The following is a 26,931-nucleotide window of genomic DNA, read 5'->3' as shown; positions in this document are numbered from 1 at the left end:
TTGGTTATTTCTCAATAAAACTGGGGCGGGGTGGGGAGGTGGGGGCGGTGGTGCCCTGTGTGCCGGCAATGAAGGGACTATGACATAAGATCCTAACAGGTTGCAAGTTTTAGATTCTTTGTATTCTTGCCCTTGTAGACTAGCCTTAACAATCAATTTGTGGAGATTTCACATTTCTTTTTTTTTTTTTTTTTTAATGTGTCAGGAGGGAGGTGTGTGTGTGTGTGTGTGTGTGTGTAAAGGGATGGAGACAAAGCAGACTCTGGCCTGCCCGGGACCCCACCCTCTCCAGGGACGGACCTGTCCGCCCACCTGCCGGGAGGAGAGCTGGTTGGAGCCCAGGAACCCAGCAGATGCAATTCCAATTTAGCAACACGAAGAAGTCCTCTCCAAGGCAACCCAGGCGAACACACCGCCCACTGGGCAGGGCTAAAAATACACCCGCATGGTTTCCACGTCACACCTGAAGTAAAAATACATCCAACCGGGAGCTGCTGGCTTGGTCTCCCCCACCTCGCTCTGCTCTCTCCATCTGGTCTTTCGAGGGGAAGAGCGGGGAGGAGAGGAGGCGGGCTGGCTAAGCTCTTCCTTCACACTGGCTCCTCTGCCTCCGGGACCCTGGCAGCCCCCACCCCCGGCAGAGCCCAGAGGAGGAGGGTCCCTTTGTAGCAGCTAGAAACTGCCAGATGGCCGTAGCTGGTCTGGGTACCTTAGAGGAATGAGTGGATTCTGAGCCCAAAGAGCACTTTATGCTTATGTCTCAGAACCCCCACTTGCTGCCGGTGGTCACTTCATTCATTCATTCGTCCCCATGCATTGATTCATCAAAGATTTATCCACCTTCTGCTGTGTGCCGGGCAGCGTGCTTGACCCTGGAGAATTCAGAGAGAAAGTGAGATTGTGGATCACAGGAGCTCCCCATGGAGTGAGGAAGACGGCTGAGCACAAACAACTGTAGTCAGTAAAGTTTAACAATCGTCCTAAAGGAAAGAAAAATAAATGCTTACCGGCAGTGTTTTTTGGTTTAAAAAGAGGATTTCGAGTTCTGATGAGTTATACTTTGCCTCTCCTCCTCCTCTTTCTCTGCCTCTATTTGAATTGACACGTGGGCTTGTTTCCCTGCCAAATGAGTCAGTGGAGATGGAATTATACATTTATTGGAGCGGATAGCATCGACGTTGCTCTGAATTAAAAAAAGGTGCCCCCACGCCACTCCAGCGAAGTGGAACAAGCATTAACTGACAGCTTCCTAAGTGCCAGCCACTCTGTACTATCCTTCCTTTTCTCCTTGCTACAACCTCTGTGGTAGGTGGTATCATCCCCTTCTATAAAAGAGGAAACTGAGGCTCAGAGATATTCAGTCACTTGCCCCAAAGTTATACAGTTAATTATCCATCTCCAGAGACTGTGCTGGTTTCAGACCAACCAGCCCACTGAATTTGTGAGGTCAAAGTAGAACTCCCACCCCCAAGCACATCTCAGTGGCAACTCAGAGGAGGCAATGACTTCTCTTGCTGGAGAGACCAGTCGGGGCAGCCTTGGTACTAGGGCTGGCACTCTGAGCTAGGCTATTAGGAGAGGCCTACGCACAGGTATTTCAGGTGGAAGGAACAGCAGGGGCATGAACAGTCTGGTTTGCCTGAGCTGGTGAAGGGTGTGATACAGGTACAAGGGGCTGGGGGCCACCTGCTATCTGTCCAGCCATCACGTATTCCTCTGAGTCTGTCAATGAGTGCTGAAAAGAAGCCTGAGGCCACACTGTGAAGCCTCATCTGATGATGCTGACTCTATTGCCTCAACATCCAGGAGCGATGTCTCTATATTTCTCAGACTGACTGCTGGTAATAGGCCTTCTGGCTGTGAAAGGGAAAGGGGCGGGGCCACCAGGCAAAGTGGCTCCAGGCTATTGACTCTGATTCTGTGGTCCCAGCGACCTCCGACAGGGGGCACTAGAAATAAAAGGTCACAACGCCAGCCCCCTGGGTAGTTTCCAGGGTGGTGGGCCTTTGGCAACTTGAGACCCCCACTGTGTGGGAGACTAGGTTGGGTGGCTGGTGAGCCGGTCGTGTCACTGCTTGCCCTCCTTCACCCCACCTCTCTGGCCAGTGACTCATGTCCTGTGCAGAGGTCTGACCCTGACCAGGCTCTAGTCCCTCTGCTTCATCACTATAAGCCTCCACATTCTGGGACTCTCCCAGCAGTCCAGTAGAGAAGACTCTGAGCTCCCAATGCACGGGTCAAGGTTCAATCCTTGGTTGGGGAGTTAGATCCCATGTGCCGTAACTAAAGATCCCGCATGCCGCAGCGAAGACCCAGTGCAGCCAAATAAATAAATAAATATTAAAAAAAAAATAGAATAAAAATAAAAACCTCCACCTGGAAATTTTCCTCTCCCACTCTACATTGCCTCCTCTGGGATGGTCCATTCTTAGGAAGTGCCTGGGGGCTCTGACATCCCACCCCATCCCCACTGGAGGCAGCAGCCGAGGCTCAGGGAGGGGTGAGCATTGACGATGGGCTGTAAAGGGAGCTGCAGGACAGGCCTGGGGGCTCCAAGGTCAGGGAGTGGACAGCCAGGCAGGCTGCCACACACATGGCTGGACCCATAATTGAGGTCTGCAATTCTGGCCAAGGTCACAAGGCGAGGGATGGCTGAGAGGCTCAGAAGTGACGGAGTGGCATGACTGTGAATCACAAGGTTTATCACCCAGAAAGGGAGCTCAGTGCTAATGTCTGCCCCTGCGTGTGACCATCATCTCCCCTCCCCCAGCCCATGGGGCTCTGTTTCTCTCTACCTATCTGTTCTCTGTCTCTTGTGCTCTTTGCATTGTAGCCTCTCTGAAGCGCTATTCAAAAAAAACTTTTTAAACTGAAACATAGTTGACTTACAATCTTGTGTTAGTTTCAGATGTACAGCATAACGATTAAGTTTTATGTATATATATTCTTTTTCAGATTCTTTCTTCTTATAGGTTATTACAAAATATTGAGTGTAGTTCCCCATGCTGTCCTGTAGGTCTCTGTTGGTTATCTACTGAAGCTCTATATTTTTGCATTCTTTCTTTTCCTATCTCTGCTTCTCTGTCTGTGGTCCTCTGAGTAGAAAGAAATGTTAAAAAAAAAAAAAAAAACTTTTTAAAATCCAGGTTGTCCAAGGAGGAAGGGAGGGAAGCAGAAAAAGGTCTATTTGTCTTTGCTTGAGTCCTTTAACAAAAGGCAATGAACTTCAGCCTTAGAAGGGAACTTTGAGTTAGATGTGAGTGTAAAAATTACCAAGGAGGTTGGGGTCTCTATCCCAAAAGGTCTTTGGAAATGTTAGTGCGACCTATCGGGCCATCTACATTATGAACATCTGTCTTGAGACAGGAAGGAATAAAATGCACAGCTGCCCAAGGATGCGCTCAGAAGCTTCATCAGAAATATGTGTCCAGTGTGGGGGGAGGTGGGGAGGACCTGGCTCACTTCGCTGTCAAGAAAATCTGGGGCTTTGCCGAGGGGGTCTCGGCCTCTCTGCTGCTGGAGGGAGGGTCACATTCAATTCTTCAAAGGACTCAGCCAAGATCCTGCCCAGTTTATGGCAGGTGGGTTGTCTCCCAGGGGCAACCCCACACATCCTGGCCCCAAACTGGGCATTCTAGGCTGCCGAATTTGGGCAATGTAGAAAAAACAAGAAGGCAGAAATGTCAGAAGTAATTAAACCAAATGATGGCTTAAACCCCTGTAGAAATCAACACATCCGGTTTAATCACCTTCTTAAGCTAGCACAAGACTGCGGGTCTGTGAAGGGGGTTCTTTATTTCTTTGGATCGTTAACAAAAAGTGCGTATCTTGAGCTTGCTTTTGGTTCATATCCTCCTGGGGAGAGGTCTGATGTGGGTGGTGGTGGGGTGGGGGGCGGTGGTTGGTGAGGACTCAGAAAAGAGAAAAGAAATAATAAAATCTTATTTGAGATCATCTCTCGTCCCCCGTGCCCGGCTCTGTCGGCTCTCGGGGCGTCCCGCCCTCCCGGCACCCAGGCAGAGGCACAGTGCTGAATGTGCTAAATCAGGCCATTAGAGAAATTCATTTCTCTTTATTAGTCTGTGTCAAATCCTTTTTATTAGTGGCTGGAAACGACCTCTCTTCTGCAGTAAAATGTCATGCCAGTTCACTCCTTTTATTTGTTCTGCACCGACGAGGCTCAAACTCTCCCTGAATTAGTGCGGTGAGATTTATTTCCTCCAAATTTTGAACGGCTTAAGAGAGATTGGGGTGGAGGGGGCGGCCAGGCGGAAGGCAACGCAAGGAGAAGAGTGGAGAGGGATCGGGGAGGGAGAAGGTGAGCTCTTCTGGAGGTCAGGTGTCCTCGGCTCTTTGGAAAGAAAGCCTAATGGCCATCTTTCACATCTCGATCGTCAGCATCTGGGCACTGGAGACCAAGTCTCCACATTTCTGCTTGCAGCCTCTCAAGGGTACTGATCCACAGTGGGCGAGATCTGGACAGAGGGATGTGAAACTCCTTAAAACTCATTTTCTAGTTGGAGAGGGTGAAGCTCAGGGAATGTCAAGAATGGCAGCATCAGTATCCCATCCATAGCTGGAAATCCGCCTTCCCCATCCCATGCCTGGATCAGACTGGCCATTCGTGTTCTGGGTAACGTATGTGTCCAGCTCCCATGGTCCCTGCCCTAGCCACTGTGTCCTCCATTCCAGGGCCAAAATAGGGCTACTGGAAAGGACTCCTTGAGGGTGGCTTCTAGCCTCTTCCCCAGCTTTATGGAGTGACATTGGAGGGTATCTTAGAAATGGAAGTCAACGCTTAGGCAGGTATAAGATGGGCCACTGGGGAAGGGGCCGTGGAGTGGGCTGGAAACAGCCATCAAGGTGCCCATAGCATCGATGCAGCCATGGAAAAAACAGCTGAGTCACTGGGAAACTGGACTTGCTTCTTGGGGCTGGCTCAGAGTGTCTCAGCAGCCCCCACACTTGGGCTTAGCAGGTAGCTGTCCAGGTGATGAGAAGATCCAGATGGATAAGCAGGGGAGCCACAGGCAGCCCCACCAACCCTGCCTGGGGGTCATGTGAGAAGCTGTGGGTTAGCACAGGTGTCATCCCAGCTCCTAAGCTCAGGGATCCTGGCATCAGGGTGGGTGTTCCACCCAGAGGTGGGAGGGTGGGACATGAAGGGAGGATTTGGGAGCTGAAAGTGCTGCTCAAGCCAGGAGGGGCTGGGGAGAGGGGCCATGGCAGCCACTAGGAAGCCTGCTCTGGGCTTACAGGTGCTCCCTTCACTTGCAGGACCAGGAAGGAAAGCAGGTTTTCTTCTACTGAGACTTGACATAAGTCATAGAAAACACTTCCGGGTATGCCTTCATCTCTCTCTCTCCTTCTCTCTCTCTCTCTCACACACACCCCCCACAGCAGGGAGATCTGTCCCCTCCTGGTGAGATGCTTATAAGATGGAGCAGTGCTAGAGCTCTGCCTTGAAGGTGTACACTGTCCCCCAGTGGAAGGGACAGAGCCTCCACCCCAGTCCCTGAAAGCCCACTTCACTGTGAGCCCCGTGATCTGCAAGTTCACCTCTTGGACTTCATCTCCCTCCATTCGCCTACCTTACTGCAGCCACACACACCTGGACTTTGTTCCAAACACACGCCACACTCATTTCTATCCCAAGTGCTTTGGTCCTCTCTTGCTTGGAACGCCCCTCCCTCAGATCTTTGCCTGAATGCCTCTTCATCGTTGGAGGCTTCACTCAAATGCCACCTCCTCAGAGAGGCCCTCCCTGACCACTCTCCTGTCCAAAGGGGCCAGGACAGCAGCCGAGGAGCCTGCCTCCTGCTGCCACCTCAGCCCCAAGGCTGGTGGCTGGGAGATGTAGCCACCAGCAGCTCCCTCTTCCCTGCCTCACATGCTACACTCACTGTGTACACAGAACGCACGATGCTCGCACACACTGCATATAAATAACATGTAGCACACACACGCACACACACACACACTGCATATAACACAGGGCACATGCACAGTGTATTCACAGCACACGATCCCTGCACCCCAGCTCCATGCACACAACCCGTATGTGCATCGTCCCGCAAGACATAACACCATGTGTGCACACAAATAAAAGCACCCAGGACAGTCCACTGACACACCACTCACACTTGCTCTTGTTGACAGCCTACATTCAACCTAGGTGCACATGCATGCACGGACACCCACACCCATACCCACCCACACACACACACACACACCATCCCCTCTCCTTCCAGCAGCTGCCCACCCTCCTTCCAACCCGTGAGAAAGGAACGTGCAGTGACCAGCCGCTGCCGTGGGGGTGGGGGGGCGGGCTGCACCCCCACCACCTGGCACGATGCTGCGGATTATTAGTTCCTGGTAATTTAGTGCCCTTGTACAGAGTCGATTTGTGCCTTTCATTCCTAATTGATCTAGTGGCTGTTTAAATGGCAGCAGGCATCTGTTGAGAGTAGGAAGGTTCATAAGGCGCAATAATTCATAACACCGTCTGGAATTTGCCTTTCATGTCCCTCAGCTAAACTACTGCAGGGCTCTGCTTAAATCACAGCCGCGGAGGCTTTCTTTGGTATTCCACTCAGGGCCAGGAGAATCTTGCATTAAACTGGGATCAGGTTAGATTAGACTATAATATGCTGCGGTATTAGTGGCTGCAAATGAAGACTTAGACTGGAGTTTAACCCCTTCACCTGGTTTTCTCTTTGTCTTCAGCGGCTGGCTGAGCGAACCCATTGTCTTCCCACCAGCTTCCTGAGGGGGCTGAGTAGATCTTCTAGCAATTTGGGGGCTGCAGATGGGCTAGCCTCGGATAGTGACCCTTTTTCTCTCCATGCTATCACCCAGCCTGCAGCCTTGGAGCCCAGCTGTTTATGCATCAGCTCCCAAACCAAGAGTCAGGGCGGCAGTGTCCAAGCGCAGCTCTGCCAAGCCAAGCGGCTCATCGGAGACAGGAGTTCACCTCCCCTCCGTGCCCCCTGCCCTTGAGCTTGGGTAGAATGACCAGCAGGTATGGGTTTGACTGTGGATGGGTCTCAGCACTTTCTGCCTTTCTGTCCAGAATTATTAGAATCCCAGGATGGGACAGGCTCATAGGGGTTCCCCATCTGCCTACAAACACTCTGTAGGCTGGCTGTTCATTCCTTCTTGGCGTGGTTAATCACAGTGTTCCTGCTGGAAGAAGCGTAGTTGGGTTTCCTCTTCAAGATTTCTCGTGCTCTCCAATATGGTAGCCACTAGCCGTATGTTGCTATTTAAATTAAAATTAGTTAAAATTAGAATTAAAAATTCAAGGTCCTAGGCAAAGCATCCATTTTTTTGAACTTATTATTTTATATTCGAGTATAGCCAATTAACAAGTTGTGATAGTTTCGAGTGGATAGCAGAGTGACTCAGCCATCCATATACATGTATCCTTTCTCCCGCAAACTCCCCTCCCATTCAGACTGCCACATAACACTGAGCAGAGTTTCCAGTGTTCTACATTAGATCCTTGTTGGTTATCCATTTTCAGTACAGCAGTGTGTACATGTCCAACCCAAACTCCCTAACAATCCTTCCTCCCATTCTGCCCCCCTGGCAGTCAGAAGTTCATTCTCTGTGAGTCTGTTTCTGCTTTGTAAGTCAGTTCATTCGTATCATCATGGCAGCCATATTTTAAGTGTCCGCTGGCCTCCGTTAGTTAGTGGAGACTATAGAACCTTTTCATCATCGCAGGAAGTTCTGCTGGGTGGTGCTGGCTACCGCAGCCCTGTTGGCAGGAGCCTGGGGACCAGGCCTGACACATGCTTTCTCCTCTCCCAGCAAACAGATTTTCATCAAGAAAGGAGCCAGATTTCGTGGTCCCAGGGGACTTCAGTGAGAAGCCAGAGAGGGATGTGCATATGCTTTTGGGAACCACAGTGGGGAGAATGGGGCTCCAGAGTCCAGTGTCAACACCCATATAAGCACACGCATAGGTGCTGGGTGTGAAGACAGAGCTGCTCACTCAGGCTGCAGAGAAATGAGAATGAGATGCACTTACATGTGCAAATGACATCTCACACATAGCATACATGTATATTCAACAAATGTTTATTCGGATCACGTACAGTCACTGCTAGACTCTGGGCAGAGAGTGAAGACTACGATGGGCTTGCTTCCTGCCCTCATGTAGCTGATAGTCTAGTGAGGAAGGCAGATGGTAAGGCAAACAAGCCAGGGTCTGTGTAGGTTTCAGGGTCGGGCAATCAGGGCAGGTTCCCAGAGTTGGTGATGTGGAAGCCAACACCTAGAGAGCGGCCAGGTCAGCACTTCAGCTTACATCCATCCATCACAGAACCGCCCATGTCGCCAAACATGCTCATGCTCACATATTCTTCATTCATCAGTTCATTGTCAGTCACCAAATATGTATTAAGTGCCTGCTGTGAGTGTCAAGGCAAGGTCCTAAGGATACAATGATCAATGAGACAGGGACAGTCTTGGGGAAAAACAGTGGCCAAGTAATGATGCGTATTATTATTTAATTGCAGTTGTGCTAAGTGGGTGTTGATGGAAATGTGTAGGGAGCTGTCACATGTAAGTGGGGTGTCTGACCTAAACTGAATCAGCCAGCAGAGGCAGGACGGGTGGGGACATCTGCCCTCCACATGTGACGAGTAGCCAGGTCCACACACACACACCCTCCTCCCCGCCCCCACCCCCACCCCCATCGACACTTGCAAACACGCAGGTACTGCCCTTGGCTGACTCTACACAGCCAAGTGTGGATCTGTGACCCACGATGAATGTTTACATCTAGGACTTTTCTGGACATTTCCCATATTTCCTTCCCCGGTTGACCTTGAGCCCGAAATGGACACCTACCTCTTTGAAGAGTTATACCCAGCATCCCTCATCAAATATCCACACAATTTATCTAGACAAAGAGAACAGTTAGGCTCCCGGTAGGGGAGGAACAGAAGCCACTGAGGCCCCAGGAATGAGGAGGTTGGATCCTCTGTGCCAGGGTATGAATTGCTGCTGTCCCGGCGGACTGTGGGGACGGGGCCTTCCTCCAGGAGTGAGACCCTGGGAGAAGAGGTGATGGGAAGGTGAGGTGGGCCCCTGAAGGCTTTTGCACTGTTAGAAGCCCTGATGGCAGCAGGTCTCTGAGTGCACATGTGTGAGCTCTCCCTGTCCCTGCAGGCATCCTCTTTTCCCGCTCCTGACGCTGCTGTTTGAGAAATGTGAACAGGCCACCCAGGGCTCTGAGTGCATCACATCCGCCAGCTTCGATGTGGACATCGAGAACTTTGTTCACCAGCAGGAGCAGGAACACAAACCCTTCTTCAGCGATGACCCGGAACTGGACAATCTGGTAAAGACCCTCCAACCCCCACCCTGGCTAGGGTCGTCCCGCCCTCTGATCCCCTCCAAATGCCCCAAAAGCAATCCTTTCATTTATTCATTCAACAAAGAAATGTGCTTCCCCGCTGTGGGCAGGCCTTGGTGTTCCAGCAGCTGAGAACCTTTAACCAAGAGTTGCACACACTGGTGATGCTGCCAAAGCTCTGCCTTCCTCCTCCCCCGCAGCACCAGCATCACCTCCCACCCTCTTGCAGTGCAGACGGGAGGAGGGGAGGGCTATGGCATCCAGAATGTTCTGAGGGCTGGAATCCTGGCATGTTGGGAAATCCGTCTTGGGCTGCCCAGAGAGGAGCTGATGGCCATGTGCTACATTGTGAAGGAGAAGGGTGACATGCATATTCAAGCACATCAGTGGATAGATAGGAAGACTGGAAGCAACAGACTCGAAGACCAGCTTCTCTACTGAGAAGACCAGCAGATGTCCTGCCCATTTAGGATACAGTAGATCAGGCTCCCAAGCCTAGCTTGTCATCCAGATCATCACTACAGCCTTAAAAAGTACATGCTCCTGGGCCCCTCCACCTGGAAACCAGGATTCAGTAAGTTTAGTGGGACTTGCACACGTACATTTTTAAAGGCTTCCCAGACAACCAATCTTCAATAAGTCTTGGGAGCCAATAGATTAGATGATACTCTAACTCTTCGTCCAGCCCTGGGAGTCCTGCTAAGAAAAGAGCTGTGGAGAGACCACTCTGTTTGTTCATCGTGACAACAGTTATCCTGGGATTATTAACCACGATTCTTGATTTTGCTGTGGGTGGATTATCCAGATCGTGCATGGTAAATTTGGAAACTCTGAAAATATGTCTTCCACAAGTTGATTGATTATAGGGCTGACCTCCATTCAGAATTTAGTTAGTACCTACTCCCCAAAGGGAAACAGAGTTAGAAAGGCAAATGTGACTCCAGGAAGGAAGGAAGAAACACACACACACACACACACACACACGCAGTGCATCTGCAGAGCAGACTTAAATGACTTGGGTATTATTCTGTGTTGTGAATGACCCACCCCACCGCTTCTCTCAGGAGTTGAATATGATACTTTATGGAGTCCAGGAGCGCTACCAGGAGAGGCCCCCCTCCTTGGCCTGGAAATCTATGAAGTGTTATGGTGTTATGATACAGGACAGAGGATACGCACTTGGCCAAGGTCAGGAGCATGAGTGCAGGTTTCTGGAAGCCCCAGGTGCACCTCTGCTCGGCTCCTGGCTGTGACTGAGCTAACATCCTTCCCGGTAACGCAGTCCCCTATCTCTCAGGTCCCCTGGGAGAGTTGTCCCCATGCAGGTTCTCCATTTAGTTGGACAGTTAGTGCAGGCAGACTTGCCCCTCCTCTGCTGTTCATCTGATCAAAATCTCAGAACCACAATTGTGAATCAGGTCTTTAGAAGCTACCCCTGCAGCAGTCATGGGGCCAGGATGTGAGGCAGCCGTTTGTGTGGGAGCTGGAATGAACACTCCCTTCACTTGACCCCCCAAAGAAGCTGAGGCCTCAATTGGTGGGAAATACCTAAAATAGGCTGAGTAATACGAAAGAATATAAACTTCTTCAGAAGTAGGAGTCCTGGCGAAACCAACCTCACAAACTTGCCCACTGCCACCTGCCAGGTGAGTTCTGGAAGACACCTCCCCCTCCCAGCCCCAGGACAACCTCTTATTCTATTAAGTTGGTCAGAAAGTTCATTTGGATTTTTCCATAAGATGTAGTGGGGAAACCTGAACAAACTTTTTGGTCAACCCAAGAGTACAGCCTGGAAATACCAAAAAGTGACCATCTCCATGCTCTCCCCTGGCCCACACTACCTGGGTCTCTCAGGGGTCTGCTCACGGAAAGACTCAGATTTCTTCATCTAATCCAGCAAGACGCGGTAGTATCCACCATGTGCCATGCCTAATCTGAGGGTGGGGTTGCTGGAGGAGGTGCCCCAGTGGCCCCAGACCCCTGGTGCTCCCTGGGCTTCTATCCCAAGTGATAGGCTGGGAGTCATCCACTGGCGGAACAGGCTTAGCACCGCCCACCCCTCACATGGACCCGGAGGAGTTTACCTGGGGGAGTTGACCACAGTCAATGACTGATGGATGAATCAATTATTTAAATGGAGGTGGTTGAAGGAGCCAAGGACCCGAGGCCAAGCTCACCTTCTGGGAGACTTTGACGACAGCTCCTTTGAAGCTCGGTTTCCCCATCTGTAGAGCCAGTACACCTGCCTCCTGTGACTGTCATGAAAAATAAACGCCATGACTAGTGGAACTAAATGGCCTTTGAAAATGCGTGGCATCCAGAAGGTTAAGGTCAAATGCAGTATCACTAAGGCCAGGCATTCCAGCCGCCTCACCTCACCTCCAGGCCATCAGAGAGACCATGTGGCGGAGAGCCTGAAACTTTCAGGGGGTTGGGGCTGGGATCAGGCAGTGCCCTTTGCCTCCCACGTGTGGTCCTGTGTCAGGAGGGGGGAGGTGAGGAGGCCGACCACAGGAGCCATCATTAGAACAAGAGTCGTGCAGCCGGCACTGCCGAGATGCACATAATTAGAAATTAGAAAAAGGTCAGATCGCGTCATTATCAGCTCAATCAGCTGCCGAGTGCCACAGCCAGTTAATTTGGCATCTGTATTTTTTACAACCCCGCACACGTAGCCCAGCGGACTGTAACTCTTTATCCGGACAGATATACTGCGCAGCGGAGCAGGGACATAAAATGAGACCCCAAGCAAATGAGCTGAGATAATTGAGAGATTTATTTTTTATATATATGTGTGTCAGGGCGGCTTTCCTTTGCCCTTGAATGTTGACTTTCACAGATGGGCTTGTCACGAGGATACTGGGATCCCCCCAAACTGTCCCACCCTGGATCCTGGAGCGGGGCTCAGATCCTGCCTGCTCCCCAGCCCCACCAGGCATACCACCCCCCAGACATGGGTCCTCCCCGCTCCTGCTGGTCCCTCTCCTCCCATCCAAGCAAATCGCTGTGTCCACCTCCCTGGCTCCTGCGATCTCCTGACAGGTTCCCATGGGAACCATGGCTGACAAAGCCCTCCCAGAGATGTTCAGAGACCAGAGAGGTTCCCAGAGTGTAGGTTTCTAAGTGAACCTTCCTTCTCAGTTAGCCAGCTGCCGGAATATAAACTTAGAATCATAAAACACTGGGGGAAAACCCCAAGCATGGAGAGCAGCATGTCCATTTTACAGATGGGGACACTGGAGTCCGGAGAAGGGCGGTGACTTGTCAGCGCCCAGGTCTGCTGACTCCTTCCACTCCATCACCCACCTCTCTGCTTCCCCAGGGGCAGCAAAGCCCTCATTTATAAATGACCATCTTACAAAAAACAACCCTGATATGAAAGGTGAAGAGGAGTGCAAGTCTGAATAATAAAAACATATGACATTAATTATAAAAAATAAAAAAATAAGCATCTCTCCCCCTGGTACACACACTCCCTGATCCTCTCCACCTCCCCATTTCAGTACCATGGGGGTGGCTTTCCCCTGGTCAGCTCCCCCAGGGACACTCCCCACCCCCTGCCCCGGCTCCAACTCCCACACACATACCCCAGTGCTCACCAGCCCTCTGTCACCTGGCCCATCGATCCCCTATTTGGGCCCAGCAGCCTCTGACTGGCAGTTGGTACAGTTTGTAAAATTTGCAAGTTCCCCAAACCCCTTTGAAAGGCAAAAGCTTTTTGTTTTATAAAATCTGATTTACGGGCCCCCAGTGCAGGGCCGAGGTTTTATATATTATGCAAGATTTCAAACTGAGGCTGTAAAACGTACGGTTTCAGTTTCATGCATGGAATTTTTTATGTGTAAATTTTTTAACATTTATGGGGCACGTTTTAATGAGACTCTGGTGGGGCTCACGGGACAGATTAGAGCTGCCTGATCGCAAAGCCAGCTCCAACATGGGGCCCCCCAGGCCCCTGGGCCCTCTCTGAAGGGGGTGGGGTGCAGAGGCCAGAGGTTGTGAATATGGAGACACGTGAAGGAGGCAGGCTGGAGCCATGGGTCCACAGGGACCCCAGGCAGCACCCGTTCAGAGAGTCATTCCCTCCTGCCTTCTGTCCAGACCCTCTTCACCTCGACAGGAGTAGAAAATCCCACAAGACCCCAGAACAGGGAAAGGAAATAATAATCAAAGCCAGTAATAAATAACATTTATAGCATACTTACTGGGTTCCAGGTGCTGTCGTCCTAAACACTACACCTGTATTATCTTATTTAATCCTCTTTTCAGACCCACAAGGCACAGATTATTACTATCCCTATTTTAAGATGAGAGGGCTTAAAGATGAGAGAAGCCTAGTGGCTCAGATGGTAAAGAATCTGCCTGCAACACAGGAGAACCAAGTTCAATCCCTGGGTCAGAAAGATGCCCTGAGAAGGGAATGGCTACCCACTTCAGTATTCTTGCCTGGAGAATTCCATGGACAGGGGAGCCTGGCGGGCTGCAGTCTACGGAGTCACAAAGAGTTGGGCAGGACTGAGCGACTTTCACTAAGATGAGGATCTTGCGACATGAGGTGAAATCATAGCTCAAGACCACGCAGCTCAAACGTGAGTCAAACACAGGCATGGAGCCCTGGCCCACACTCAGCAATTATGCGGCCCTAGACGCCGTCTTTTCTTAGTACTTCCTCTGCACTCGTCTTTAGTTCTTTTCTGGCCAAATCTCCTTCCATCCTCAGTATGATGTTGAGGGAGTTGCTGTTATGATCCCATTTTACAGATGAGAACAAGGAAGTACAGAGATCATGTGAATCCTGCAGGGCATCCCAGAAGGTGGAGGGCCCCAGACTCAGCCTCCAAAATCCACTATTTCCTAGCACCCAGCTCTGCTATTTAATTCTCGAGATAGCCCTGGGAGGGGTTATCATTATACCCATTTTACAGAAGGGAGAATCCAAGACTGAGAACCCTGTAGTCACTAAGTTACAGAGCTGGGATTTGTCTAGCTCCTGAAGCCCACCTCTTTTCCCTGAACCACAAGGCCTCTCCAGAGTCTGAGGAGGAGGTGGGGGAAGTGCCACATTGTGACTTAAAAGTATTTAACTTGTCCTGCGTGGTAGCCTCCCTAAGTGCTCGTCCGCTTCCTCAGTCATCTGGCAGTCTCTAGCCCCTGGTCTTCACCTTTCTTCCATGTTCCAGGCCTTGTTCCAGGGACCCCACCCTTCCAACTGCTCAGGCCAGGCTGGGCTGGCCTGGAAAAATTCCCAATTAGATTTTAGCTTTGGCTGCCCTATGCTATGCTAAGTCACTTCAGTCGTGTCCAACTCTGTGTGACCCCATAGACGGTAGCCTACCAGGCTCGCCCATCCCTGGGATTCTCCAGGCAAGAACACTGAAGTGGGTTGCCATTTCCTTCTCCAATGCATGAAGGTGAAAAGTGAAAGTGAAGCCGCTCAGTCGTGCCCGACTCAGCGACCCCATGGACTGCAGCCTACCAGGCTCCTCCATCCATGGGATTTTCCAGGCAAGAGTACTGGAGTGGGGTACCATTGCCTTCTCCAGCTGCCCTAGTGACACACAGGAAGCACTTCAGAGCACTTGAAGGAATGCATGTTTACCGATTCATCTGTACGTGAAGCAGACTATTCCAGCTTCCCAAAATGCAGAAGAAGGAGAGGGAAAAAGGAGTCTACCCTCCAGGGCAGAGCTACTCCCTAATTGCTGCCTGGAATTTCGCAGGTTACCTAACCCCTGGGTCTTGATTTCCTGTTCTCCAGGAGAATGATAACTGTGCCTGTGGGTCCCCAGGTTTATGCGACTCAAATGAAGTAATGGAGAGAGAAGCGTTTTGCATATTGTAAAATGCTATGTATATAAATGCTTTGAAAGGCAAGGATTTATTATATCAAATGAAGAGGTCGCAAGCTTACAAGAGAGGCCACTTTTCAGAAAAGTGCTTGATGGAGGAGGGAGGGGCACGTTGATGTAAATAATCGACATACAACACAGTTGCTGTGTGCCCAGGACACACGTGTACATGGTTTCATTCAACCATGTGAAGCTGTTCACAACAGCTCTTTGGTGTATTATTGATCAGCTTACATGTTACAGATGAAGTTAAAGGTCTGGTTCCAAATACTCAGAAAATAATAGATTTAGGACATCACACCAAGGGACTTTCCGGAGAAAGAGAGGCTCGTCCCATCCTGTGGGCTTTCCTGAGACTTGTGAGGCCATGCGGGCTTCTCAGGTGGCCCTTGGGGTAAAGAATCCACCTGCCAATGCAGGAAGCCTTAAGTGATGCAGGTTCAGACCTAAGTGATTCCTGGTTCAGGAAGATCCCTTGGAGGAGGAAATGGCAACCCACTCTAGTATTCTTGCCTGGAGAATCCCATGGACAGAGGAGCCTGGCGGGCTACAGTCCACGGGGTCACAAAGAGTCAGACCCGACTGAGCACACACACGCATGTGGGGCCCGTGTGCTATATGAGACTAAAATGTAAGAGTGCAGCTTGTTTTGCTTTAGTGAAGGATGCTACTTAGAAAAAGAGGGCTGCTTTTTTAATTAGTATTTTGAAAGAGAAGGGTGGGGAGAGAAGCTAAAAGATGAAGCCAAACTGGGAGAAAAGGAATTAAGGATACATTCATCACAGTTGTTGATGATATTAAATTAAATGGAACTGTTCATTGCACTAGAAGATTTGGAATAACCTTTTACATGACATCGATCACTTAGGGAAATAGTTTAATACACCAGAGTTTTATTCTGATTTAGAGGCAAAAACCCAAAATTGCATTAGAAATAAGCTAGAGGATGATTCACGAAACATAAATATAGAAGAAAAAACTGGGGATGATTATTTTTCCACTCTCTGAAAATGGAATAGCAATAGAAAAGCCAACAGGATATTAGAAATCATTAAAAGAGGTTGCAAAAATGTATATGCCTTTGGTTCCCTGTGGTTTATAAAGCACTTTCACATTATTATCTCTTTTAGCCCTAATCAAATCCTGTGAGTCAGGGATGAGGAAGACTGAGGCTAAGGGAAGTCGTGGAATTAGCCCAGTGTCACTCAATCTGTAAACAGTAGGCCTGGGCTCAAATCTGGGCTGACGGTAAATCCCACAGGCTTTGTGCTATGCCAGGCAGCTGCCCCATATTAATGGCATTGCCCACTTTTTTCTCTAATACTGAATAGATCCTACATATTCATTGCCTTGGAATACCATTGTGATTTACTCTATGTTCTTAAATCTTTAAACCAAGTCTATTATCTCATAAAAAAGTAATCCTTCACCTGTGCTTCATTAAACCAAAAGGTAGGTCCACTTTCGGCCACTGTGCATCAGATCTGATTTAAACACATTGCACGTGTATTTCATCTGAGCAAAGCTATTCTGTGTAGATTTTATTTTGTTCTATTTAATTGTATTTTCTGATTCTTTTTACATAAGAAGTATTTATCGACTATAGGTATGTGTACTTTCCTGTGTGTGTGTGTGTATGTGTGTGTATTCACAGAAAGATTTTAAAGTGAGTAAATGTTGATTGAAAAGGAAAAAGTCCAGTTAAGGAAAGCTCGGAGAAAGAGGAAAGAAGAAACGAAAGGATGGAAGGAAGAAGGAACAGAGGGAGGAGAAAAAGAAGAAAGGTTTAAGGAATTAGGATTATTTTGGCTGGAGAAGACAAAGCTGACTGGCATCTTATTCGAGTGAGAGGTCTTGTACAGCGTTTGGCATTTAATGAGACTTACTATTTGTCGAAATAATAATGTTAAATTAAGGGAGGTTGTAGGGACTTCCCTGCTGATCCAGCAGCTAAGACTCCACCCTCCCGATGCAGGGGACCTGGGTTTGATCCCTGGTCAGGGAACCAGATCCCACATAGTGCAACTAAGACCTGGCTCAGACAAATACGCAAATATTTTTTAAAATTGAGAGAGATTGTACTGATAGAGGCGCTAGATATCTAGTTCTTGGTGCCTATCGAAAGCTGTTGTTCAGTCACTCAGTTGTGTCCAACTCTTTGCGACCCTATGGACAGCAGCACACCAGGCCTCCCTGTCTTTCACCATCTCCCAGAGCTTGCTCAAACTCTTGTCCATTGAGCCGGTGATGCCATCCCACCATCTCATCTTCTGTCATCCCCTTCTCCTGCTTTCAATCTTTCCCAGCATCAGAGTCTTTTCTAATGAGTCAGCTCTTTGTATCAGGTGGCCAAAGTATTGGAGCTTCAGCTTCAGCATCGTTCCTTCCAATGAATATTCAGAACTGATTTTCTTTAGGATTGACTGGTTTGATCTTGTAGTCCAAGGGACTCTAAAGAGTCTTCTCCAGCACTACAGTTCAAAAGCATTAATTCTTCGGTGCTCAGCTTATTTTATAGTCCAACTCTCACATTCATACATGACTACTGGAGAAACCGTGGCTTTGACTAGATGGACCTTTGTTGGCAAAGTAATGTCTCTGCTTTTTAATATGCTGCCTAAGTTGGTCATAGCTTTTCTTCTAAGGAGCAAGTGCCTTTTAATTTCATGGCTGCAGTTACCATCTGCAGTGATTTTAGAGCCCAAGAAAATGAAATCTGTCACTGTTTCCATTGTTTCCCCATCTATTTGCCGTGAAGTGATAGGATCAGATGCTATAATCTTCGTTTTTTGAATGTTGAATTTTAAGCCAGCTTTTTCACTCTCCTCTTTCACTTTCATCAAGAGGCTCTTTAGTACCTCTTCATGTTCTGCAATAAGGGTGATGCCATCTGTATATCTGAAGTTATTGATATTTCTCCTGACAATCTTGATTCCAGCTTGTGCTTCATCCAGTCCGGCATTTTGCATGATGTACACTGCATATAAGCTAAATATGCAGGGTGTCAATATACAGCCTTGACATACTCCTTTCCCAATTTGGAACCAGTCTGTTGTTCCATGTTCAGTTCTAACTGTTGCTTCTTGACCTGCATACAGGTCAGGTAAGGTGGTAGGTAAGGTAAGATGGTCTGGTATTCTCATCTCTTGAAGAATTTTCCACAGTTTGTTGTGATCTACACAGTTAAAGGCTTTAACACAGTCATTGAAGCAGAAGTAGATGTTTTTCTGGAACTCTCTTGCTTTTTCTATGATCCAACAGATGTTGGCAATTTGATCTCTGGTTCCTCTGCCTTTTCTAAATCCAGCTTGAAAGTTCTGGTTCACATACTGATGAAGCCATGCTTGGAGAATTCTGAGCATTATTTTGCCCACTTATGAAATGAGTGCAATTGTGCAGTAGTTTGAACATTCTTTGGGATTGCCCATCTTTAGGATTGGAATGAAAATGGACCTTTTCCAGTCCTGTGGCCACTGCTGAGTTTTCTAAATTTGCTGGCATATTGAGGGCAGCATTTTCACAGCATCATCTTTTAGGATTTGAAATATTCAGCTGGAATTCCATCACCTCCACTAGCTTTGTTCGTAGTGATGCTTTCCAAGGCCCACTTAACTTCACACTCCAAGATGTCTGGCTCTAGGTGAGTGATCACACCATCATTGTTATCTGGTTATTAAGTTCTTTTTTGTATAGCTCTTCTGTGTATTCTTGCCACCTCATCTTAATATCTTCTGCTTCTGTTAGGTCCATACCGTTTCTGTCTTTTATTGTGCCCATCTTTGCATGAAATGTTCCCCTGGTATCTCTAATTTTCTTGAAGAGATCTCTAGTCTTTCCCATTCTATTGTTTTCCTCTTATTTCTTTACATTGATTACTGAGGAAAATATATATTTGTCAGTTTCTGCCTCTGAGTGATACTTCATCTAATTCTCCAAGAACCTTTAATTAGCCAAGCACAATCCCTGTCCCTATAAAGAAAGTTGATCACCGAAGAATTGGTGCTTTTGAAAAGACCCTTGAGAGTCCCTTGGACTGAAAGGATATCCAACCAGTCCATCCTAAAGGAAATCAGTCCTGAATATTCACTGGAAGGACCGATGCTGAAGCTGAAAATCCAATACTTTGGCCACCTGATGCGAAGAAGTGACTCATTAGAAAAGACCCTGATGCTGGGAAAGATTGAAGGCGGGAGGAGAAGGAACGACCGAGGATGAGATAGTTGGATGGCATCGCCGACTCAATGGACATGAGTTTGAGTAAACTCAGGGAGTTGGTGATGGACAGGGAGGCCTGGCGTGCTGCAATCCATAGGGCTGCAGAGTCGGACACAACTGAGCAACTGAACTGAACTGAATCCCTACCTATTAGACAATCCAGATGAGAGTCTGGGGGCTCCTCTATCACTCTCCACTTGAAATGCTGATGAGGCTCAGGGATGGTGTGGCCAACACACCTGGACAATAGGATTCTCTGGGAGCGATGCCCTTACAAGACTTCCTGGGCATCAAGATGTTGGCCAAAAGCTAGGAGCGTGGGATTAACGTAAGACGCCTCTACATGGCTTATGTCAGCATCAATCGTCTTGGAAGGCAACCACCTTTTCTTTTTACTTTTTATTTTGATGTAACTGTAGATTCACACGCAGCTGTAAGAATTAGTATAGCGAAGACCTGATTCCCTTTCTGCATGGCTAGAGGACAGTTTCACAGCCAGGAAATGACAATGGTATGACCGCCAAACTTATTCAGGTTTCACTAGTGTTACACATCGTCATAGCGGTATGCGTGTGTGTTTAGTTTGTGCCACTTTGTCACGTGTGTATTCATGGAGACACTACGACTGTCAAGATACAGAGCAGTCCCTCCCTCCCTCCCCCACCATACCCCCTAGCCATCACTGACCTGTTCTCTATCTCTAAAATTTAGTCATTTAAAGAATGTTCTATATATAAAAACAGAAGAAAAGAATGTTGTATAAATGGCATTATGTATGTAGCCTTCTGAGACTGGCTTTTTTTCTCAGCATCATTCCATTTAAATCCATCCAAGTAGTTGAGTATATCAGTGGTTTGTTTTTGTTGCTAAGTATGATTTCATGATACAGATGTACCATAGTTTCTTTATCCATTCACCTGTTGAGGTGTATTTTGGTTGTTTCCAGCTTGGGGTTATTAAAAATAAGATTTCTTTGAATATACACGTTTTGAGGTGAACACATGTTTTTGTGTCTCTGGGATAAATGCCCAAGAATGCAACTGCTGAGCTGGATGGTATATATTCAGTTTTGTAATCAACTATTCTGCTGTTTTCCAGAGTGGCTGGACCATTTTTTATATCCGCCAGTTACACATGAGTGATCCAGTTTCTAATTCCTTGCCAACATTTAGTGTTATCTCTATTTTTAATGTTAACCACTCTGATAGGTGTGTGGTGACACCTTACTGTGGTTGTAAGTTGCATTTCCTTGATGATGCATGCATGTGTGCTAAGTCACTTCAGTTGTATCTAACTCTTTGTGACCCCATGGACTGTAGCCCACCAGGCTTCTCTGTCCGTGGGATTCTCCACACAAGAGTATTGGAGTGGGTTGCCATGCCCTCCTCCAGGGGATCTTCCCAACTCAGGGGTAGAACCTGGGTCTCCTGCTTTGCAGGAAGATTCTTTACCATTTGAGCCGCCAGCGAAGACCCTTCCCTGGTAACTCTGAACATCTTTTCCTGCGGCTATTTGCCATCTATGTGTCCTCCTCAGTGAAATGTCTGATGCTGTCTTTTGCCCGTGTTCTAATTGGATTGCTTGTTATTTTACTGGTTAGTTTTGAGAGTTCTTTATATATTCTAGATATAAGTCCTTTGCCAGATGCGTGTTTTTCAGATATTTTCTCCTGTTCTGTAGTTTGTCTTTTCATCTTCTTCACAGGGTCTTTTGAAGAGCAAACATTTTACACTTTGATAAGTTTCAATTCATCAAGTTTCCCTTTTCTGGGTCATGTTTTTGGTGTCAAATCTAAGACTTCTTTGCCTAGCCCTCTGTCCTGATTATTTTCTCTTGTGTTTCTTTTTTTTCTTTCTTAAAAATTTTACAGTTTTATGCCTTATGTTTTGGTCTTTGAGTTAATTTTTGTGTAAGATGTGAAAATCCACTGTTTTGCTTGTAGATGGTCAATTGCTCCAACATCTTTATTTGAAAAGTGATTTGGCCATATCTACCATGAACCAAAAGAATGTCCATAGATTTTTTTTCCCGATCACTTTTGGGACCTTGTCCTAAGGAAATAATGAAGAAGGATTAATAAGCTGTAAAGTTGGAAAATACTCACTTAACATTTTTTATAAAGTTGAAAAATTGGAATTAACCTAAATGCCCAACAATAAGGAATTGGCTAAGTAAGGCACACACATGGAATGATATGTTATTGCTGTTAGTCGCTAAGTCGTGTCTGATTCTTTGCGATCCCATGGACTGAAGCCCACCAGGCTCCTCTGTCCACAGAATTCTCCAGGCAAGAATATTGGAGGGGGTTGCCATTCCCTTATCCAGAGGATCTTCCTGACCCAGGGATTGAACCCAGGTCTCCTGCATTGCAGGCAGATTCTTTGCCGTCTGAGTCACAGGGAAGCCCCATGGAATTTTTATTATTTTTTTCATTATTTTATTATATTATTATCTTTATTATTGCATGGAATGGTATGCAATAATTTAAAATATATTTACTCAATAACTTTTACCCATTCGAGAACTATATACTCAGTATCCACATGTGTTAATAACCACAATAACAGGATGAGCAAATTAGATGCCACGTCTCCCTTCTAGAAGCCCACAGGCTAGAAGCGAGAATAGAGAAAACAATGCTGCCACTTAGAAAAACACATCTGGTAAACTAAGGGGAGAAACAGGAAACAAAATTGCGTGTGCCAAGTGACTGAAACTGTGTTGACATATGTGCATGTGAACCCCTCCCCCAGAAAACCCATTATGTTCTAGGGTGATTGGGTCAAGGGCAGCCTTTTTCATCCTCTGTTTTCCTTACTTCCCATAGTGCTTTCTTTTTATAATAATAGCAACAATAAAAAGAAAAGGTTCAATTGAGAAATAGCCTCTTGCCTTGAAAGGTTAGGAAGGTCCATTTGAAGAGGCGGCAGGCTCACGTACAACCACCCGAAGGGTATGGAAAAAGCCAGCGCAGACAGTTGAGTATCCCAGCGCCCAGCTCAGTCACGCTGGATGACGCGGTCAGTCAACAAGCGTTGATGGGGTGTCTGCACGGTGACTGGCGTCACATGAGGCCCTCAGACCACGCGTCTAAGAATAGCCGGTCCCTGGCCTCTTGGGACTCTTACCAGAAGCTCTGATCCCTGTCTTCCTCATGCCGGTTCAGGGCCACACCCTTCAAATCTTGTGCCTTCCCTAAGACGCTCCTTTCTGCAATCCTGCACAGCTGTCAGGAAGGGCGTCATTGCGTCCAGCTGTCAGGTAGTAAGGTACAGAACTTACGCACTTGACCAAGGCCACACAGACAGGCAGGCCCAGAGCTGGAAACCTGGCCTTCCATCTCTAAGGCTGTTCTCAGAATAGCACATCTGCCCTCATTACAGCTATGATAACAGGAGGCTCAAAAAAGTAAACAGGGGCTTTCCTGGTGGTCCAGTGGATAAGACTCTGCCTGCCAATGCAGGCATATGGGTTCAATTCCGAGCCTAGGAAGATTCCAGGTGCCTCGGGGCAACTAAGCCCATACACCACAACTACTGAAGCCCAAGTGCCTAGAGCCTGCGCTCTGCAACAAGAGAAGCCACTGCAATGAGAAGCCCGGGCACCGCAACTAGAGAGTAGCCCCCTCTCGCCGCAGCTAGAGAAACCTGCGTGCAGCAACAAAGACCCAGGGTAGCGGTGTATAGATTTTTTTTTTAAGTAAAAAAAAAAAAAAATCTGTGCATTTAAAAATACAAGCTAACAATCTGCATGTACCCACAGAGAGAATTTAAATCCTCCATCGCCAGAGCAGGGCTTCTCTCTGCTGGTGTGCTTGGGGTTCAAGGGTCAAGACAGTGAGGGGACTGGAATCCGGACACACCTGAGCTCACCTATCTTTCCTCTCCACAGATGGTGAAGGCGATCCAGGTGCTGAGGATCCACCTGCTGGAGCTGGAGAAAGTCAATGAACTCTGCAAGGACTTTTGTAACCGGTACATCACCTGCCTCAAAACCAAGATGCACAGTGATAATCTGCTCAGGAACGACCTCGGGGGACCCTACTCCCCCAACCAGCCCTCCATAAACCTTCACTCACAGGTAACACAGAGCACTGGGTCCTCACTCCTAGCCAGGCTCCAAAGCCAGGTATCAGAAGGTCCCGTGGTTTAGGGAAATGGTTTAGAGTCACTGGATCCTTTCATCATGAGATGCATCCTCTGGTCCATTCCTCCTGCTATTTTCAGGCAGCCAGACCCTTGAAAGCCCAGTGCTCACCACGCCAGGGCATCAATATTCCCTAGAAAATGACTAAATCTGAGAGGGACAATGTTCAAAGCGACTCCTGGCTTCCGGGTCCAAGAAATTACAGGAAATAAGCACAAAAGTTAAGGAGATGGAGAGTTTTGCTGGAGGATGAGGCAGGACAGAGCTGGGAATGGAATCAGACATGCCAGCACCACCCCTCGGATTCTCCAGGGGCTTTGGTTTAATGAGTTCTTGTGTTCTGGGCAGGAGGGTTTGGGGGAAGTGGTCCTCTCCTGAATTCCACTCAATAGAAGAATACAGAAGCTTCCCAAGGGGCAGCTTTTCCCCGATCATTCTCTAGTTGCTCACCCCACCCTGGCACATCTGTCTCCTTGTGGTTCAAGGCCACTGTATAAGTCACCTAAAGTCACCCCCTCCTCTCAAGATTCACCTGCCACCTTCATCCTGGGAACCGGGAGCTGTGGAAACAGTAACTCTGTGCTCTAGGAGAGAATGGGTTCTCTCCAGGGCAGAATATTCCCCCCAAACCTATGAACTATAAAAGCTTCCTGGCAATACCTTTCCAACTCACTGGTGTCTATATAAGCCCTAGGCTCATCCCCTTCTCCCACTGAGCTCTGAGTCCAGGACAGGCACATGGAGATCCCACAGGAGGTTTGCAGTAGCCTTCTACCCATGAGACAATCAGGCTTGGGGATACAGTTGAACTTTCTAAGAATGCTTGATGAAATGTGCTGGAAAGAGTGCCAAAGAAAGGTGATGCCATTTTTAACCTGTAAATTTTAAGGACCAACACATATCATCTATTTCTCTAGGTTGGCAGAGGCAGGGGAAGGGAGAGGGTGACCTCTAGAAGGCCAGCCACGCCTTGTACATGTTGACCACAAAAGTCACATCGAACCCACCCCCAGGGGATCTCTGGGGGACTCAATAGTGAGTACTGCAGGAGACACGAGGCAGGAAGTTTATTTCCTCTTCCCTTTGCTTGAAATCACCAAATCACTTTATTACAGATCTAAACGCCGCCGCCCAGGCTTCTGCTTGCTAATATTCTCTTGAAATAGACTCATTCCTTCAGAGTCTTATTGTACTTTCCCTTATGATCAAAATTAGCAAGAAACTTGCATAAAAGAGGACAATAATTGCTCAACGAGCATCTCGTTTGTAATTTATTAGTTTCTATTATTGTGGGTTACCATGGCGACGCTGCGCAGCCCCGGTGACGGGAGAGATGCAAGATAGGAGCCGAGGAGGCTGTGAGGCCTCACCAAATGGAGATGCACATTTTTATCAGTAATTTTCATGAAAATAATAAGTAAGGAGTTAATGAGATGGAAAGCCATCCTGTGGCTATTGTGAATTTGTTTTAAGTGTTGATCTAATTAGAATGCATCGGTCAGGAAAAGTAATGAGGATTTAGTGCCTCACAGAGATGTGAGGATCATATCAGAAAATTAGCACAAGTCTTTGGAAATAATCAGGTCCTTGGAGAGGCACCAGGTTTCCCCTTCTGGGCCCTCCAACCCCAACTCGAGCTCTGGCATTGGGGGTGTACCAGGGTAGAGGGGAAAGAAAGGAGGGCCAGGGGGCTTAGTAGCCACAGGGGCCTCCGAAATGTTGGAGTCCCGGGGCCAACAGGTTTGTCCTGCAGGAAGCAGGGTCACTGGGAGACACTAGTAGAGAAGGATAACGTGGGTGCTGGGTGAACCAGGCATGGGCGATACTGTCTGCAGAAGTCAGTCTTCCTGGGGGATCCCAGCATCCAATGCCTCTGAGTTTAGAGAGAAGAGGAAGGAACTCTGATCTCTATCACTGCAAGCATCACATCGGTGCCTGACAGTGGAGCTGGCCCTGGGGTGACCGCTGCAGAAAGGCCTCTGATCCGCTTAGAAAGGGGAGCTCAGACAATCTGACAAAAACAAAGACACTGAAAAAGAGAGAAGACACTTGGCGAGGTGGTCCTGTTTGCCGCTTCTTAGACCGCCCCTTTCGTTTCCTGTCTCTGCCCCCAGCTCCTCGGTTCAGGCTTCAGTGGGTGAATAAGGTAATTACACACGAGCTACTGTCAAAGCTTCCTATTCTGCTCTTCTGTGGCTACCTCGAGGCCCTCCTACGCACACACACATGCTTTCACACCCGCACACCTCTTAGGCTTCTGCGGCTGGCTTTATCATCTAAAGCACTGTTCAAGCCCTTCTCCTGCTCAAAAACTCCATCACCAGCTCCCCCAGGGTTTTCACATCCTTTCACGTAACATTCAAGGCCCTCCTCGGTCACTGTTTTTCCATGCCCGTGTGTTTGGGTGATGTCCCCACACCTCTGCAGGACCGAACCCAGCTTCTTCGCCAAGGGCAGTAAGAAGGCTGCCCTCCCCATAGAGGCCTCCTGGACGCCCCACCTCAAAGCTGGACTTTCCTTTCTCTCAGCTAACTCCTGGGCATGGCGGGCCATTTATGTGGTAAATATCACATGTGACTTTGCATCATCATCACTTGTGTAAGCCTTGTTTTCCTCTCCTGGATAACAAACATTTTTTGAGCAAAGACGGGATTTCATGTATTATTATGTCTATACCCGACAGTAACCACACAGAGTCTGGTGCATGGTAGTTAACCAATAATTTTCTGTTGAAGGATGTAATATGATGAGAAAGATGGAGAGAGAAAAATCAGAGGCAAGAAGAAGTCTGAGGAGGGAAGGAGAAATAGGGAGAAAGAGGGAAAGAAAGGCAAATATCAAGGGTATGCTTTGCTTTTCTGCCTTATATTCTTTTTTCAAACTTTTAATTTTTATATTGGCGTTTAGTTGATTAGCAATATTGTGATAGCTTCAGGTGAACAGCAAAGGGACTCAGCCATACGTATACATGTATCCATTCTTCCCCAAACTCCCATCCAAGGCTGCCACATAACATTAAGCAGAGTTCCCTATGCTATACAGTAGGTCTCAAGGGTCATGTTTGAGAGGGAGGTGCAGAGAGGATGAAGAACTGGAGGAAAAGAGCAACAAAGACAAAGAGACGCAGACAAGGAAGAGGAAAGTGAGTCTGGAGACAGACAGAGGCAGAAAGAAATGGAAAGAGAAATGGTGACAGCAGTGGGGGGAGGGGCCGGGGCGGGGTCGGCGCAGTGTCCTGGGGTGTGCAGAAGAGAAGGTGGGCAGGATGCCTTGTGTGTGTCGCCCCATCCTCATTCCCAGGCTCCCATCTCTTCCTTGCTAAGGTGGGTGCGGGCTGGCCCTGGGCCTCCCCAG

General features: G+C 48.0%; 1 protein-coding gene and 1 long non-coding RNA gene across 10 annotated transcripts in view; one reads left to right on the top strand and one right to left on the bottom strand.

Annotated features, from left to right (window-relative positions):
• The window catches only part of PKNOX2 (PBX/knotted 1 homeobox 2), a 298,210-nt gene that overhangs the window by 237,949 nt on the left and 33,330 nt on the right, over positions 1-26,931 (top strand). For 8 of the 9 annotated variants that reach the window (XM_086385524.1, XM_086385522.1, XM_086385523.1 and 5 more), the window contains 2 exons: positions 9,181-9,352; positions 23,323-23,511. In XM_086385524.1, the coding sequence (XP_086241650.1) occupies positions 9,181-9,352; positions 23,323-23,511 (361 nt within the window). Of the gene's footprint in view, positions 1-9,180; positions 9,353-22,728; positions 23,104-23,322; positions 23,512-26,931 lie in introns of those variants that run through there. The other variant, XM_086385528.1, reaches the window with a different exon arrangement.
• Positions 778-1,116, bottom strand: LOC147342262 (uncharacterized). The gene is made up of 2 exons (XR_015158057.1): positions 1,008-1,116; positions 778-872 (listed from the first exon to the last, which is right to left on the bottom strand). It is a non-coding gene; the product is annotated as an uncharacterized LOC147342262 (long non-coding RNA).

This window comes from Bos grunniens, chromosome 29, assembly GCF_055505025.1.
Source record: "Bos grunniens cultivar Pamir isolate PY7600 chromosome 29, Bosgru_T2T1.0, whole genome shotgun sequence".
Taxonomy (NCBI): domain Eukaryota; kingdom Metazoa; phylum Chordata; class Mammalia; order Artiodactyla; family Bovidae; genus Bos; species Bos grunniens.
This window is presented reverse-complemented; position numbering and strand designations above follow the sequence as displayed.